The sequence below is a fragment of the Schistosoma haematobium genome, chromosome 1, assembly GCF_000699445.3.
Source record: "Schistosoma haematobium chromosome 1, whole genome shotgun sequence".
NCBI lineage: Eukaryota > Metazoa > Platyhelminthes > Trematoda > Strigeidida > Schistosomatidae > Schistosoma > Schistosoma haematobium.
Window position 1 is genome coordinate 20,858,934 of NC_067196.1, and position 18,993 is coordinate 20,877,926.

At 30.9% G+C, this 18,993-nt stretch overlaps 1 protein-coding gene across 1 annotated transcript in view; it reads left to right on the forward strand.

Annotated features, from left to right (window-relative positions):
- RYR3 (Ryanodine receptor 3) overlaps positions 1 to 18,993 on the forward strand; it is a gene marked incomplete at both ends in the record, with an annotated part of 166,077 nt that overhangs the window by 134,854 nt on the left and 12,230 nt on the right. The window contains 10 exons of the mRNA XM_012937167.2: positions 321 to 538; positions 3,772 to 4,029; positions 5,958 to 6,023; positions 7,466 to 7,545; positions 9,894 to 10,055; positions 11,956 to 12,265; positions 12,874 to 13,260; positions 13,936 to 14,095; positions 16,280 to 16,587; positions 17,400 to 17,615. Of these exons, the coding sequence (XP_012792621.2) occupies positions 321 to 538; positions 3,772 to 4,029; positions 5,958 to 6,023; positions 7,466 to 7,545; positions 9,894 to 10,055; positions 11,956 to 12,265; positions 12,874 to 13,260; positions 13,936 to 14,095; positions 16,280 to 16,587; positions 17,400 to 17,615 (2,165 nt within the window). The remainder of the gene's footprint in view (positions 1 to 320; positions 539 to 3,771; positions 4,030 to 5,957; positions 6,024 to 7,465; positions 7,546 to 9,893; positions 10,056 to 11,955; positions 12,266 to 12,873; positions 13,261 to 13,935; positions 14,096 to 16,279; positions 16,588 to 17,399; positions 17,616 to 18,993) is intronic.

Consider the following 18,993-nt stretch of genomic DNA (forward strand, 5'->3'; position numbering starts at 1 on the left):
ATTCTATTCATTGACTACTTTCCTCGGATTTTGCTATTATTACTACCGTTCAGTAAGTTTTGATGCAAGTCATAATTCTGTTATAGTTATTTACCGTTTACAATGTACTTTTTTTGATTATTACTCGGTAAATGGAATACAAATGATTCTCTGTCCACTGAACAAGTGTAAGTCAAATATCATCCTTACTCTTGAGATAGATGTAATGAAATTGTTTTTATAATATCACCTGATATTTAGTAAAATACATATCATTCATTTTCGCTAGTATTACTGTGAATTTACTTCTCAAAGATTTCTTCATCATTTATTTTGTACAGCCTTTCAAGATTATCTACGTACACAAGCTGGTAATACTGTATCCGTGAATCTGATTATCTCGACAGTTGATTATTTATTACGATTACAAGAATCCATTATGGATTTCTATTGGCATTATTCCAATAAAGATACAATTGATGAATCAGGCAAAAATAGTTTTGTTCGCGCTATCAAAATTGGCAAACAAGTGTTTCGTAGTTTAACCGAATATATACAAGTATGTTTCAACTAGTTGTTTGAAGAAGGAAAGAATACAGACGAAACGGTGTGACACATTTTTTTGTTAAATTTTTATCTCAGATAGCGGACCGATCTTAGTAAGACAAACACTGAAAACCATATAGCATTGATCCTAACATGGGACTCTTCTACAGAACACATCTAGGACCCCAACACAAGTGATTGAACCTAGGATCTTTGGCTCTCATAGCGTGGGCTTAATCTCAAAACTGATGAGCCAGGATCAAAAGGTGTACATAGTTAACTTCAGTTAACTAGCTTTATTGCTCGATCAACTTCCGTTGCCTTCGATGAACAACTGTCTTGCACCCTACATGGATGAACTCTATTAGTCATGTGTAAACAACAGATAAGAACAATAGAACTAATTAAACATTAAACGTAGTGATTGGGGAAGTTTGTTAAGGGACATTTGAACGTTAGACTTTGTGGTTAAGAGAGGGACAAATTGGAATAATACCAAGCTTCTGGCATGTATTCGTATTTCAAGATAGACACTGATGAAGGATACTTTTTAAGGTCACCTATCAAACCCAATTAAACCTACCTTTTACACAACGTAGAGCTAAGGCCACATAAATTTGTATGAATAAGCTAATCTAAACATCCACAAAAGATGTGCATTTCTTCTCTCTATACTCTGTCTATACAATTAACCCAATGACTCGCTTTAGATGTAAATGACGTTTCCCTATCTTTTACTTACCCGTAATAAGGCCTGTCCGTGCAAATAATCTCTGAATGGTCGCTTCTTCCTAACATGCCTTATCAATAGTGTGCAAACACGATCTGACCAGATTTAGAAACTGACACCATGTATTGCGGCAAGCTGTTCATTGCTTTCTGGTTTCTGTTGTTTGTCTAGCTAAATTCATTATATGGCGTAAATTACAAATTGGTCAATCTCCACAAGAGATTCTATACTATCAGTACTTCTATTATTTATCACTGGTGGTTTGACAAAACTATTTAAAGAAGGAAGATTATTTCAGCGAAGAGTTCTCTTTTGGCAAATTCATCTTCAAAGCCGTACAATCGCAAATATATATATACTTATTTTACGGGATGATAATAATTATAGTAATACTGATAATAAACTTCTGTTAGGCATGGTGACAGTGAGGTAAAATAAACAAAGATATTAAAAAAATTTAAAACAATGAAAGTTTAATAACGTTTGATTGTTAATGGCTTAAGTATTCATCAAATGATAGATAGCGAAATTATCATTGGGAAAAGAATGGCTCAGCACGATAAAATAAAATGTTGAAATTGAGATTAAATGTAATCAGGAGGATCGAAGAAACAGAAATAAGCCAGTTGGGGGTAGAAGATTTAGGGGGAAGATGGAAGATGAAGCAGATGGCTTTAAAGGAAGAAGAGTATGAAGAAAGAAAGTAAAGGAAGAAAAAAATTATAAGATATTAAGATTATGGTAGAAGAAGACGTTGTACAAATCTCTTTTGCACACACAATTCTGGTTTTTCCAGATGTATGGCTATTGCTTCGGCAATGCAAAGAAGATACAATCTAATTGTCTTTGGAAGACTTCTACTTATCTTGTAGATGAATTTGAACGCAGAGTCAGTCTTGAATGAGTGACCTGTGTTCACAAGGGATTCGATTATTGAACTCCTTTTTGAGCCGTTTCCTCCTTTTCTTAGCCATGCTGGATAATGTTCTTGAATTCTTTTAGATAAAGTACGTATCGAACGACCTATATACCTAGCTCCACATGAGCAGGTAAATTTTTCAATACCTTTATTTAACCTCACTGTCACCATGCCTAACAGAAGTTTATTACCAGTATTACTATAATTATTATCGTCCCGTAAAATAAGTATATATATTTGAGATTGTATGGCCTCGAAAATGAATTCGCCAAAAAGAACTCTTCGCTGAACTAATCTTTCCTATTTAATGTCTTAGTGGGTATGTTCCGTTTACGAAAACTACTCAAGTAACTCACCAATAATTAAGTAATTTAACAATAATTTATATTCAACCTGTTTAGCAGATAAAGGTCTGAGCCTTTTTGTCTTCCTTATTAATTCATCATAAATTTTAAAATGAATGCTAAATGTGTAATACTTTTAGTTAACTCATCGAAGAATCATTTTTATAATTAATTGCAAGACATCTATATTATTGTCTTGACTTGATAATATAGTTAATTTAATAAACTATTTATTAGTATAAAACTCTAATTCTTACAATTTACGATATTTATCCAAGAAGTCTTATCATTTTCTTGTAAAGTTTATAAAAAACAATAAGAAACGTTGATCAATCATTACATAATTTTTGGATGATGAAGACTATTGGAAATTAGTGTCTAGTTGAAAAGGAAATTAATATTGCAATGATTAATATCCCTAAATTTGATTTAAAACTGTTATATCCTAATTTTTACTAACAGTTCTACGCTTCACGTTGTCTAACATTTCTGTCTTATTACTAAAAGAGAAACAATTTACCGGAGCGAATAACAATAATGTAATCAATAATCCTCAAGTTTTTCGATTAGTATTTTCTTCAACTACATGAATGTATAAAAATTATATTTCAGTACTAACCAGATATTATCTTATAATACTCTATACTTATCGGTTTCACGAGTCAACTTAACCTCAGCATTACCATTTTGAATTGGTAAATTATTATGATTTTCGCAGAGGTAGTCAAAGAATGTTCGACTTCTATGAAATTCTGTCGTGTCATATCTGATCTATGAAAACTCTGTAAGCTAGTTCATCATCTACCTTTGATTAAACCGTTTATTTGCCTACTAATTTCAAAGAAATAAATCACCACAATGACGACGATATTTCAGTCGGTTATAATTTAATGCAATATCGATATACAGGGTACTGGTACTGTGGTGTATTCTGCTTGTGTCAACAGACATAAATAGTATGTAACATCAATCAGAAATGGAATGCCTGGCTGCGGAAAGATGTGAAGATTGAACTGAAGAAAACAGAAAAGGGAAACACAAAATAATTGAGGATTGGAAAGATCATGAAGGATGTAAAAGACAATTGATGGATGATTTGCAAATGAAGTGTTTAATGAAGTCTTCGTTCACTAGAGTATGATCATGAACATTTTATTATTAATCAATTACACCAGGTGTTGTTATTTAAAAACTTGATACTTTTAATACATAAAACACTTAATGCTTTTTTTGTTTTTCTGAAATGTTAAAAGGGTCCATGTATTGGAAATCAACTAGCACTAGCCCATAGTCGTTTATGGGATGCTGTAGCTGGATTTATTTATGTTTCAGCACAAATGCAAGATAAATTAAGTCGTGATCCTGATCAGTTAGATTTATTACGAGAATTTCTCAATTTACAAAAAGAATTGATGATTATGCTGTTATCTATGCTTGAAGGAAATGTTGTCAATGGGCCAATTGCTAAACAAATGGTTGATACATTAATTGAATCTTCGGCTAATGTTGAGGTATTTATCATTATTATATTCGTATTAATATTTCTTAACTTATCTCTGCGTACAATACTTAGAAACTGATTTACCAGTAAATAAATAAATTTATGCCTTAATTTTTGAAAAATCTTTATTATTTGGACAAGTGATCAAAAAATTTAACTACAAATCGTACATCTTAGCTTATTGCTCATAACTGGCTCATTAAAAAAACTGCTACTCGAGTATAAATAAACTTGTGCTCTCTATCTTTTTAAAATACAGACAGGCCTCATTAGTTGAATTTGTTACCAAAGTGTTGTTTGTGATCATATTAAAATCTTAACCATCGATTTGATGACCACTTAACTTGCGTTCCATTTGACTATAAAATTTTTGAATGTAATCTCTTTTATAACCGACTTACGAAAATTTGCTAACCTTTCATTTACGAATTATCATGAATTCTTCATCTTGTCAACGACAACTTTCTTTTATCAATATTGGATGCTTTCATCAGTTTATTGTACTGTTATAACTTGTGAATCTGTGTGCCCTGTATATTGGACAAAGCAACGATAACACCTATTAGAGAGCAGCGAATCATCGATCGAATCAGTGACGCATAAAACACGTGCGAGCAACCTAGAGTCCTGATTGGTCCTGCTTCCCTGTCTAGCCCAGCCAGCTAGCCCAGAACACCAATCTCAGCCTCTACGATATGAATCATTTGTTTCAAACATACTGGGTTTATATTACCAACCAAATAGACCACATCACATCATAAGATAGAAAATAACATTTGTACAATATTTGGCCAAAAGTGACTGTGAATGAGGGAGATAGTAATTAATAGACAGGCCATAACTCAAGAATGATAAATCGTATAATAATAGTTCATAGGTCAAAATAAACCTCATGGTAAAAGGGACATGAATATGAACAGTTTAGTTACATAACAATTACACGACAAAAATATACTCATAGTATTGGTCCATAAATGGATCCCAAAAGTTACCATTCATTATTCGTACCGGGATATAACATGTATATGAATTGGTTTTAATGAAAATAAATATCAGACTAATTGTATTTTAAATAAAAATCTAATGTTATAAAGTCACTTGATTTTAAAATACACTTCTATCTAGTTTATTCATAATTATCTTATAACCTGTTCGTTAATTAGAATTTATCAAATACGTTACAAGACATGTCTTTTTCAGTAAGAATATAATTATTGTATTGTTTTTGTGAAATTTGGTGTTCGAATGTGCAAGAATCACAGTTTCTAGCTTGTATGGGCAAATTAACTTACATATTCTTTTTAGAGGTGTTTATTACGTAGAGATAATCGTTGAACTATTTAGACTGAAACTGATTTTTCTCTCTATGATTAAGCTGTTATCACAAATCAGCTTTCAAATGGTGGTCAATATGGTTTTTTTTCCTATCTGATTACTAATTCGTGTAGATAGTCATTCTGAATAAATAAATTTTATTATTATGTTTCATATCTTGATTAGTAGATGTCATTCAGAATTAAAGTTAATGACTTCTTTTATGTCTACATTAAAAAAGTTTTTTTAATACTTGTTAAACTTAACAAACACTTTAGCATAACATTCATCAATCAACGTATACTGGAAATCAGTACGGGATAAGTGTGTGTAAGTGCACTAATGTACCTATAACTGATGGAGTATTTATTGAAACTGCTTCAATAATTGTTAGCCCAGCTATTTTTTTTAAAAAATATTGTTTAGTTTAATGATGATAACAATTATTATTTACAATGTAAAATTGTATCCGCTCTACAATTTGTTTTTTTTTCATGTGTATTATGAACTTGAACTTATTATTTTAGTACTGCTCTTTGTAATTTTATCATTTAAGCTCTTCTCAGATGTATTTGTTCTGTGAGCTAATCAATTTATTTGAATTATTTTCTACTGCTTTTCTAGATGATTCTCAGATTTTTCGATATTTTCCTTCGAATGAAAGTGATTACTACTTCTGAAGCATTTTTAGTAAGTATGTTTCTTACCTTTGTTCTTTTTTAGGTTAATCGATTTTGTGAAGTCACACTAATATTATATTCTTCTGTTATCTGATACACGGATAAATAGTTAAATTTTAATCCATCTATTAATTACATATTCAGTTCTAATACTGAATGCTTAGAAAATTGTATATAATTTAGATCTATTATAAAGGATACTCATCAATCTCATAATATTAAAATATTATTATTATGGTAATTATATGAAAGCCATTGCACAATTAAATCTATCTGGTTCATTTTATACATTCTCTAATTCCTATGACTAACGGATATTGATAATATACAGTTAAATTCATGACTTTAATCCAGAATTTCGTTTAGAAATATTCGTTACTTTTACTGAATTTCGTGATGTCTGAATAGAAATATTTTGATAGAATCGTATAGTGTTTTAATGATCTAATTAAACGATTATTTAGGAAGCTATTGAACTATGAGCAGGTGAAAACTGTTCATAACTAACGTATAGTAATACTGAATAATTATTATACCTTCCATCGAAAATTGTCCCGAGAAACTATAGAACAAGAAATGAAGAAAGACATATCGAAGTTTTACCGCATATTTTTTTGGCTTCTTCGCTATATGACTACTGACTGGGCAAAATACTAAAGCGATTGAGTGGAGCACTGTTTTAGTCTTCATATGTCAGTCTAAAAGATTGCAAAACATAATCAATTAACAACTGTACCCATAACATATATAAAGTAATTGAAACCGTTATATATGTACAAAATACGAAAGTTTAGCATTACCATGATATACTTGCCCTATGATAAGTGATTCATCGCCCATCAATTACTCACTTTATATCTTTCAGTGTTAACAGATTTGTATAGAATAAATGGGTTGGTGGTGAAATCTAGGAAGAGCACTTCATCATACTAAGAGCTCGCAATCCACACGGAGCGTACATATGACGATAAAGACTGATTAAAATTCCTTCAATGAAAGGATAATTTAAATTCTTTCTAACAATGATATCTAATAAACAGAGTTACTGTTTCAGCTCTGTTATCTAAACGTTTTCTGCACCATTTTGTTTACAGAAGGGTAAAAAACAGTAATATTTTGTGAAAATGTACTATTTTGATAGTTGCTTTTTGAGTTTATAGGTAGCACCATCACTAATTATAATGTGCAAATCATAAGCATATACCTATCATGTAAAAAATTTGAACAGTGCTAACAAGCCTCAAACTAGAATGCGTGAGCTCTTCAGCTTTATTAATAACTTATCAATTCATATCAGTCCATTGTGAAAAATGTATCCAAACTAATTGTGTTTTTTATGACCAGCGTAATTAAAATTCACTACAGCTAACCATAGCAAATTATTCAACTCTAATAAGAGATAGTTTTTAATGTAATGATTCAATTATTTGGTCTACATTTTTTCATATACAGGCTTTCGATGTAAATGGTGATGGTTGGATTTCACATAGAGAATTTCGATTAGCTTTAGAACAACAAAAAACCTATTCACCGTAAGTATTTTAACTTTCAAATACATGGATAATGAAGCAGTATATATTGTTGATGTTTTAACATACGTCCTTATTATTATGTTAAATATCAAACTTAGTTTCCTTATTAATTAATACAGAGGAAATGATATGAAATATTACTAGACTTCTTTTCTTCGTTAGGTCAGACAACCTCAAACCATCTATAAAATAAAATATTTTATTCCAACGCATCTTATTTATCTTGCTTTGACACATATTTTTGGTATATGTGATACTCCATATAAAAGAAGCTTATGATCTTGTATTATTTTATTGTGTTTATTTCCAGGATAAGCGGAGATAAATTACATTGTTTAACAATCATTAATCTGTCATGAAGACTAAGAATAATATTTTGACATCTAAATTATTGATATGGTGAATTAAGATTTATTTAATTAATTTCCATCAATAGCATAGATCATGTTTTGTAGAGTATGAAATGCATTAGATAGTTTCATTTTATTTTATTAAAGAGACACCTTAATTAATAGCCCAGTGCTTCCAGATTTTCAATGGTAATCTGACATTGATCGGTTTAAGATCTCAATAATAAGCCGACAGTTGAACTTGACCATTTTTTTTGGAAATCGTACGAACACTAAACTGATAGAAACATTTTGGAACATAATTATTATCGATTGCATTATATAGTAATTACATTAAATCTTGAATTAGTTGAATTCGAAAATTTCAAACCTCCAGTACATATTTAATAGCTCAATGATGTCATGTTCATCATGTGATTTGGATGTAATTGGTTCAGTTCCACGTGGCGTTGTAGCGTCATACACTTCCAAAGAGTCTCATGATGGGATAAATTAGGTGTTCACAGCTACCTATTGTTCAACAATTCACTTCCTGATATCAGTTTAAATTGGGTTCTGTCTTCATAGTGACATGAAAGAATGGGGAGCATAAGAAAGAATCAAGATAATCACTATATTTGAAGTGCTAATGAAAATAAATAGTAAATTCAGCTTCAAACTGCACTATGAACTAAGTTAAGGCATATCACTCAAAAATCTACTTGTTGAACTTTCATGAAGGTTGCAATGGAGACCACCAACGTAGGCGATCTATATGGATGCTCTAGAGACTACTCGAATTGGACTGGAATGACGTGACGTCAAAGCGACACTTCGAGATTAAAGCCAAACGCGGATTACCCTTTCGTCGTATCCAGGTACTACTGTTACTTTGATGACCGCATAACACAAACAACTCTATTACAGAAATGTATTATTAAGAAAAGGTACAATAGACAAAGAGGACTTTTGCGTCATGCTCTTATCCATAATGTGCAATTGATTGATGCGCGTTGGTTGTCTTTGACCTTGACAAAGATCAGTAAACTGCCTAATATTTAGTGACCTGATTGCTGGGTGGTTTGGCTATCGCCCATTAGTATTGAGACCTAAAATTAACCTTTTCATTTAAATTCAGACAATTTATATTTGCTTCAATAAAAATACCGAAAATTAAATGAGTGTGTTTCAAAGCTATCCAAATGGGTTGATTTAAATACAAATGAGATCAAGTTATAAAATTAACATTCTTCAACCGTGCTTTTTAGTCCTGAGAAAGTGATTTATCATTCAGTAAGATTCCAAGGGTGTTCAGGAAGACCAACAATAAATAATCAACAGCTAAACGAAATCATAGTAAATAATACAACCAGTTTAACAGTTATTGACAACTGACCCTAAATGAATCACCTATGACATTGGGACATGAGTTACTCCGTTTGACTATCAGAGACTTTATCATTTAATTGTTCAGGCTGAGAATGGAGTCTTACAGAAAAGTAATATGTATAATGACTAATCACTGAGTGGAAAGTAATATCATTTCATGCTAGTTTTTAGAGCTGCAGTGCTGACTGATGCTATTTGGTACGAATTATAAGTCCAAGATTTCTTGCTGATTGCTTTCGACCATCCAACATCAATATATATTACACACTTCGTTAAAACACCTAGACTGGTAACTATATTGCAACATAATGACCAGAATTTAATCAGTACTGAAAACTAGACGAGATTTGGTCTACCATTCAATAATAATCATCGTAGTTGAAAGACAATTTGGATCGCTAATTGATTTTAACTAATAACAATTATCTTGATTACTGACTATTTTAAATTCAGTTATAATACGGTCTCTTTTCCAACCTTATTTGTTATCACTTATAGAGACTTTCTACAAGATTGAGTCCTTACACTCTTAAAAAAATAAATGGTCAACAAACCTGTCAACAGAATGCTTCACATCACCGATGATTCGATGTACTAATTGGGTTTTTTGTTTATTTTTTTGCATTCTAGTGAGGAGATTAACTATATCATTGCATGTGTTGATAATAATGCAGATGGTAAAGTTGATTTTAAAGAATTCACAGAACGTTTCTACAATCCGGCTGAAGATATTGGTTTCAATTTAGCTTTATTATTGACTAATTTGTCCGAACATGTACCATCTGATCCAAGGTAGGCTTTCATCAATACATAATAACTTCCTTTTATTCTTTTGAATATTGACATATCATAGTGATTGAAAATGCTCTTTTTCTTTACATTTACAGCTTAAATATATTATTGAACGTGAATAGTTGACAAATGAAATTATTTATCTGGTAGACATCATATGATTTGAAGTATCTAGAATTAGGCAATCTGTCGTTTCTTCCTGTATCCTAGTGTTTTTGTTTACAAAGAAACATGATTCTAGTACGTATTGTTTCAAACTTCAATGTGTTGTCCACTAAACTAACGAGTGCTTTTAGCTACTACCTTGTTCAAGGATCATGACATTTTATCCTAAGAGATTGTATTATCTCGTTGTTGATATTCAAGACTGAATTTTGTTTAGTTGTGGATTCCACTACTTATACAAAAACATTTACCAATAGGTTTGTATTGAAGCATCCTCTTTACATTCCCATATTCCAACAATATCGCTAATGTGTTAACCATTAAATCGATATTTGACAAAAATAACTGTATTTTATGGAAGAAATAATAATTTTCTATTAGAAAGTTTTAATGTTTTCTAGATTATTATTGGTTAACCAGATTGATTAAATAGAGAAATATTTAATAACGGTTTAAATTTTCTGAGCTGATAGTATAGTATTCAGGTTTAAGTAAAATATCAGTTGGCAATGCTATCCAGAACAACGATAAAACTTCACAATTAGACCATCTGCTTCATATGATTTAATATCACCAAAAGTAGTTAATCATAAACCGTGAAAAATCATAAAAATATGAGATTATTTCCATGTATATCATACCCCGTTATCCTTCACGTTAATTTCAAGATCATTTGTAATAAGTCCACAACACAGAGTTATCTGTAAATTATTTTTACTGATGATTTTAAATAGACACAACCGGATTTCTCATATAAGATGGCCAAGTTCCATTTTTATCTGGTTTTTTTTTAACTTCACAATAACTACTATGAAGCTTATTTTATCTTCCATTCTACAAGAACAAAATTCACCAAGAATATTTCAAGTTCCTTGCGGATACCAGGGATAATGATGGTATTATATCAACACATTGTTCATAGTCTTTTCTACACGCTGACATGCGTGACTGTAAGGTTATCCATACATTGAGATGGGTATAGAACTTGATTGCACATTATTCATTAACATAGTTTGCAACCATATGTTAACTTGTTCTGGTCCAGAATGACCAACTACAGGAACGATTTATGGTTTGTACTAGTTTAATTGATACCTGTTTTTGATAAATAAAATGTTGAGACAGGGATTTATATCTGACAAACTTCCAAAAATTATCTTAAAACTCTTTAAGTAGATATTTGTCTTTGATGCAAAGATAATTTTACTTTTCAAACCTACACCGCTAGATACACAGTTTAAGTACCGTTCAGTAGTTTTCAACTATAATGGCCATTAGTTCGATACAATAGTTGTTATGTTGTAGTTATTGAAATCTTATAATGGTATAAAAACTTTCCTATAACTAAGCCCAAACCAGCCCCCTGAGCGAGGAAAATGTTACTGTAAACAGTCTTATTGACTAAAACCGAATCGAGAATAGATGTAGACTTATTCATAAATGTGGGTCTTTCCCCATTTGAAAATAAAGCTATATTTTCAGCTAATAGCGTCTCTCTCTCCCCAGAAAATAAAGTCAAATCTTGGCCAATCGCGTAGGTTTATCTTTTGGCCTATATTTTAGTGACAGAGTATCAGTAGTTATCAAATGAATCATGAAAGAAAATATAAATAAACCTTTTTTTAACATATACGGTAGATTACTTAGCGATTCAGTCTCTTTTTCTTTAAAGTAAATATATAGTTAATGTTACATTGGTTATTGCGTTATTATTTACTGTTTCATTTCACTCTAGATTGGAGAGATTAATTGACAAAGCTCGTGGAGTACTAGACGTATTCGAGCCACATTTAGGTAGAATAGAAATTACCGGTTCAAATGGTCGAATTGAACGTGTTTACTTCGAAATACGCCAACAGCATATTGATCAATGGGAAGCACCACAAATTAAAGAATCTAAAAGGTCCTTTTTACATTCTGTAGTTGGTGAAAGTGGAGATAAAGAGAAATTAGAGTGTTTTGTTAATTTCTGTGAAGATACCATATTTGAAATGCAGCATGCTCAGTCAATTAATGGAGATGAAGCTGACATAGCCTTGAATAGGGTGAGTTGTTTTTTTTCTAATTTTTGATACAACTATTACTACAACCACAAATAGTACTAACTTATTCTGTAATCCAGCAATGTGCATAGACTTTCAACTATTTTTCCACTTAGTTTCAAGATTCCCCCTTAAATACTCTTCAATCACTTCAGCTAGATTAGCTAGTTGTTTTGTTTCACATTAAAATTTTAGTTATCATATTATCTGGAGTAATTGAAAGAACATATTCACTGATTAATGTAGATTAGTTATATGCAAGATTCATCTACCCATTTCAGGAAAACATAAATACTGTATTTTATTGAGTCAAGCTAAACATATACTTATTTAACTAACTTATCTAGACAGAACTAAATCATACACATATAACTTATTAAAATTGATCTTATAAGAAAACGATTTACATTTCCTTCATTACCAAAATATTTATATCACTTAAAACCTCATCAACACAATGTGTCATAAATTATTTAATTAACAATTGTCCATGAAACAAATATACTAATTAATGGTGAGAAAATGTTGGATTGTTTTATTTTTCCTTATTTTACTTCAAAGATTGCTCATGAAAGTCCATTTTTTAAAAATCTTAATTTTTTCAACTTAAGGTTGCTGCATTTAATCGCCTTTTGGAAATAACTCACCTAGCTTTCATAGGACATGTACTGTCAGTTATATTTCATTGTGTACGACCATCTCAATTGTGTTCTACATGGAATACATTACGTCAAATGACAATACCAGATATCCTGTTGACTATACTCGGTATAATTGTTGGATTATTAATTTGTGTGGGGCGATTCGGATCACATATACTTCATCTCTTATGGTATATTATAGTTGCACTTGCGTCTGATATTAGTCAGAAAAGATCTTTAACATATTGTAATTCAGCTGTACGCGCAATGATTCCATGGTCAATTGATCGAAGTTCATATTCAAAAGTAGCGACAATTACAGGATCTATACAACATCATTCTAGTGAAATCGATACGGTAAGTATCTTCTATACTTCATGATAATTAATTCTACTACTGCTATATTTCTGAATAGTTGAAAACAATTAATTTGTTGAGTTTGTTAATTAAAACACAGTTATTGACTTTAGGCTATGTTTTCGAAGACAGAGTTGAAGCGATAACTATTAAACAACAACTGTATATTTCAAGACAATAAATGAAATCCACTGAGTTATTTAGGCTAAATAAAAACAATTCATAAAAGAAATTATTTTATTCTACTCTGCCTTTTGCCCGAGCTGTAAATTCCCTTTACTGCTTACCCGACTTAATGAAAATGCACAAACTGTTCAAAATCTAAATTTGATAAAGCCCTGTTTTTCAGTTATTCTTCAGCCGATGTTAATTTATGCTGAGTTCCCCACTCCATGTTCTCTACCATACTAAATAATAAGTTGATCACCAAATAGTATTAGTACTTGTTAATGTCGTACGGTTTAATTCACAAACATTCAATGTACAACAACCATTTTCAACACAAATCTAAACTACTCATTTCAAGTTACTCATCATCCAGACAGAGTTGATAATGTTATTTACAAGTTTCTTCTTGTTCTAACTACCAGTTTCGAAAACGTCAAAATGCTTTTGATGTTATGAAATTTGTCACTTATGTATCATTACTAAACTTTTTAAAAATATTTTCTTTAGGAACAGCCATGGTGGTTATTATCAGAAGATCAGCAATTATTAATTGAACGTGCAGATCCAGTACATTTAGCTACCATAAAAGAAGAGTATGCAATAACGAATTCTGCAAAATCTACACATTTATCACATGAAAATGAAAAATCTGGAGGTGATATGTCTCGTAGGTTGTTTGTTAACAGCATTTTTAGTTTTATATAACAGCAGGTAAAAGATTTTTCTGTTCCCACGATGTACCATGATAATACAATAATACGGCATGATACAAAGTGATCATACAATCACTAGACTAGATGTACTAGATATAGACTGGATCACGTGATAAACAGATAAACGATATACGCTACTCACTACTAAATGTATCGAACCAGAACATAGGTTTTAAAAAATACTTTATTTAACACAGTTACATGCAACCCATGTACTAAAAACCCGAGTAGAAATCGATAATAGAAGGAACTCGCAATATTAAAAATGTCCCAACATTTAATAAAAATGAGTGCTTATTTGCTTTCATTTATTATAGGTCAACCATATCTTACTCTAATCAGCCAAATACAGATCAGCATAGCATGACACATTGTGGTTTTATAAAACTTCACCGCAAAGTATGGTAATATCGTTTGTTTCAGTTTGTAGTGCAACATACTTACAGTCATTCAGAGGGTGGCTTTCTCCACACCCTAGCTATATAAGTTATCCAATGAAAAATAGGTTTCTTAGATTGCTAGTGTTAATTAACAATGTGTGCACAAAATTTCGAATAACTGTAGGCGAGAACATAATTTGTTGACAAACTAATCAGATTTAGGATAACGAGTCTTGGATTTTGGCGCGAAATTCATTCATCCATTTGGCTAAATGGCGTTTTGGCATTTCAGTTTATGTCATTTTGGGATGAAAACCTTAGATCTAATTCCTAACCCTAACCACCAACGGTATATCATGATCACAGGTTTATAAACCTCATTTAGCTCTGGTAAGTACGTGGACATTCTCTAGGTTACTTTAGAGTCGCTCAAATTTTGTTCATAAATTACAGTCTCATCGAATTCTGAATTGGGTTTATAAGATTATTGATTGAAGTACTGGCAAGCAAAATTGGTCATCAATAACCGAAAATTCATGCGAGCAACATTTAATTAAAGGTACTAAATTATCTGGATAGTGTAATAGGATGAAGCAGATTATCAGAACTTTGTGATATATTAGCTCAATACATTTCAAACAGTCTGATCATACATACACTTGTTAATGACATTTACATGTGAAAAATTAAAAGGTCAGCTAGACAAATGGAAGGTGAGAAGAAATAAATATAACAAAGAAAATAATGCTAAAAACAACGTTAAACTCACCACACTGGATAATAAAACATTATTACCACAGTAAGTTTAGTGTATTTGTCTTTGCAACCATTTTGGTACATGTTCAGACACACCAAACAAATCATGACTACTTCTCCTTATATATGTGTTGCCACACACATGAGAATTAATAAACACAGTGATGTGACTCAATCATGTGCATGTTTTTGGGTATCTTGATGAACCAGGGTCCTCGGTTTTTTAATAATAATGACCTTTGCTGCATAGTACGTTTTACTAAAAATTGATTTCAGCCTTTGTTTCAACACGAGACTATTTGACTCACCCTTGAATGGTAGAGTGATGTAGAAAACCGTTTTCTATCTTAAAAATGTTCTATGCTGAAACCTCATTTAGTTATGAATTTTATGAGATAATGATTCTCTACTAATATTTTGTTCAGTATCCTCACTTTGTCATCAATAGTAGTGTTGGTACAGATACGATCACCCCTATTAGACAGGCCCTTTATCAAACTCCGTTTAAGTTGAACTGACAAATAACTATGATAACTAAGATGCTAGCCTATCCAAGTTGCCTTTCTAAAAACCGATGGTTTAGCTTAACCATCTTCTTTTCTACTTGTAAGTATATCTAAGAAAGGGAGCTTACTGTTCTCCTCTTCAAATGAAAGATTGATGCGGTTTTGAAAAGTGTCAAGTTTATTTGACAAACAATTCAAATCCTCCTTTATATCACAAATAACTAAGATATCATCCAAAGATATAAAGTGTCATATTTTCAACTAGATCTTTAGGTAGATATTCAACATAAGCCATAATAACGTTAACTAATATTGACTGGGGTTAGCGTGCCTTACGTTTTGTAAAGTGAGGATTATTATAGCCTCAATTCGCTTACTTATTGGACATAATAGTTAGTTCAACTATTTATAATACTTTTAGGATTAGTTTACCTAATGAACACAATTGTATTTAAAATTAATTTGTTTTGAATGAATTATTTTTCCTTTGAATCAGCTAAACCTTCAGGTAATTGGAAAAACAACAATAATAATATTGCTTCGCCAAATTATTTAACTAGTCCAAATTTGAAAAAAATATCAACATCGTCTTCTGCTCCACCTGGAACTCGTGTACCTACAAATGTTATGAATACTTCATCTCCAGCATCACCAATGGTGAGTCAGAAACAAGAAGACGAATGTAAAACAAAATTCAACACAAGAAATTATGTCATTTCACTCTTTGCCAGTAATTTTTATCGTTTCAAAATTAGTGCGCTGATATTGGCGTTTGTTATAAACTTCCTCCTATTATTCTCCAAGGTATTGTGCTTTGTGATAACCTTTTTCATTAATAACAATTTTTCCCTTCTATAAAAATGACTGATGACTGAAAATAAGGATGATACATATAGTTAAAAGTCATACAAAATGTCTAGATCATTGTAAAGAGTCTCACTTATCCAGTTCAAAGTTGTACACGTTCTTAAAATATATAGAATAGTTAATAATGTCTTTCTCTGTGTGTACCTAAGTGTCTGATAGTTAATATTACTCTTGAGCAAAATGTTGATAGAAGTACAACCAGACAGAAAATTAATAAAAGCTAGAATATAAAATAATGATTTGTATTGGTCAAATCAGGATAGCATTAGGAAGTATCAACAGTTGCCTCTAAAAAATGTTTTACAGAATTACTTTTGATGAATCAAATTTAAGGGAATTTTATGTAATTCTTGAAATTGATGTGATTACACTGTTTCTTAATTTGTTTCGTAAACTACAAAAATTATTAGTAATCCTGATATCTTTTCTAAAATATTCCAGAACTACAAACCTAAGTGTAATAATTCTATCATCTTTCAATGTTACTACTGGGAATAAGCTTAAAGGCCACCAAAACACAGTAAAATATGGACACTAACTAGTTAAGAAATAGCTACGAATACTATGCATGCTTAGTGGTAAAATTTCTGACTGTGACATTGAGTAGTACATATTAAAATCTTACAAGAACAGTCCACTTTGTCAGGACTGAGGATAAACTCTACTTTCAACCACCAAAAATATAAAGATTTACTCGTTTTCTTTCAAATTTATACAATTTTTTATTATTTCTGTTCATCTTTTTTCAGGTAAATCAGATCAGTCCAAATGTTTTAGGTGATGAAGATGCTATTGGTAATGAGTTAGGTGGAAATGATAGCATTGACACTGATACTGATGAAGAGTTAGTTGAATGGGTTTCATCAGGCGATACATCTTCATATATTGGTCCGCTCATAGCTACACTTGCTGCCGTCCATTCTATACTATCGTTTAGTACACTTGTGGCATATTATTATTTAAAGGTGATTTATCAAATATTGCTTTATATCTAATATATTTAGCTTATGATTTTAGATATCTATAACTGATTGAATAATTCTCTAGAAGCTGGGGAAAAAAGCTAAAAAGTACTTTAATCAATCAACATTTTTGTAAACTTAGAAAACAGTAGACACTGATTATGGTGCTAATGAGGCTAATTATGAACTGACAACCAGTTTTTGTATCTTTTCAGCACGGTTCAAACTACTAAGGTTATTCATAAACTTGTGAACATTTTTCATTTTTTGTAAAAAAGGTGTTTATGAAAGTAGCACTTTTTTCCTATTCCTATCTACTGTTTTCGTTCAGAGTTGAAAAATCAAAAATTATTTGAGTCCAGTTTTTGTAGTATTCAGTATATTGCACGTATTATTTTATAGAATAAGAATGTATTATCACTTACTGACTGGATAATTTTATGATTGTTTACACCAAATACCGATAATAAAACTGTGTTGTTGACAGTTACTACAACTCAGATCATTCTACGACGACTATAAAAATTGCAATATTAAACCAATTTCCACAAAAATATTTTTTCAATACTCTAATCGTAAGCTATACTGTTATACTTGAAAGTCCTAGTTCTTTCTTTCTACTGAGGTCATTGTCGTGTTCTGCTGATGAATCATATACTAGGCAAAAATATTTATTCAAAGCTTTCTGTTTCCTAATAGTATAGGAGTTAGTGTTAATCCGTGACAAAAACTAACTACAAATTAAATCACTCTCTAATAAGCCTTTTTGACTACTAATATAAATATGACGAGAATAATTTACAAGTTGAAAAAATATTTTGATTCATGCACATTGTTAACATAAGCATAACTTTTGAATCATAACTAACTATTGTTTTAGGTCTAACGTATTATATGTGTATCCGACCCAGATATCTCAAAATCACTTGAGTTTAAAGAACATATATCCTAGAAATACATCCACAAAATTTCGATAAGATAAAGAAATATTTTCTATTATTTTCTGATCCAGTCGATGCCACTTTCTTTGAATCAAGCATGAATATATAGAATAAAACTATTATGACTCATTGGAAATTTGTTCAGTTCAAATTAAACTTCTAGTAGAACAATGAATTTATCACAGTACATTTGTATCACTTAGATGAACATTGAAAGTCTCAACAATTATGTAAGACCACTATAATAATTGATCTCATGTCCTGGTAAGGACATTTAAATTGTGAAGTCCGTTATGTCTTTCTATTACCAACTCACTGTCTTGATTATTGCTGATGAACTTATTTTGAGAAAGTCGTTTTTTATATGAGACGATAGGAAAGTACTTGATATTGAGTTTATTGTCTGAAGCAACAAAGCACCTGAATAGCTAAGCTTCTGA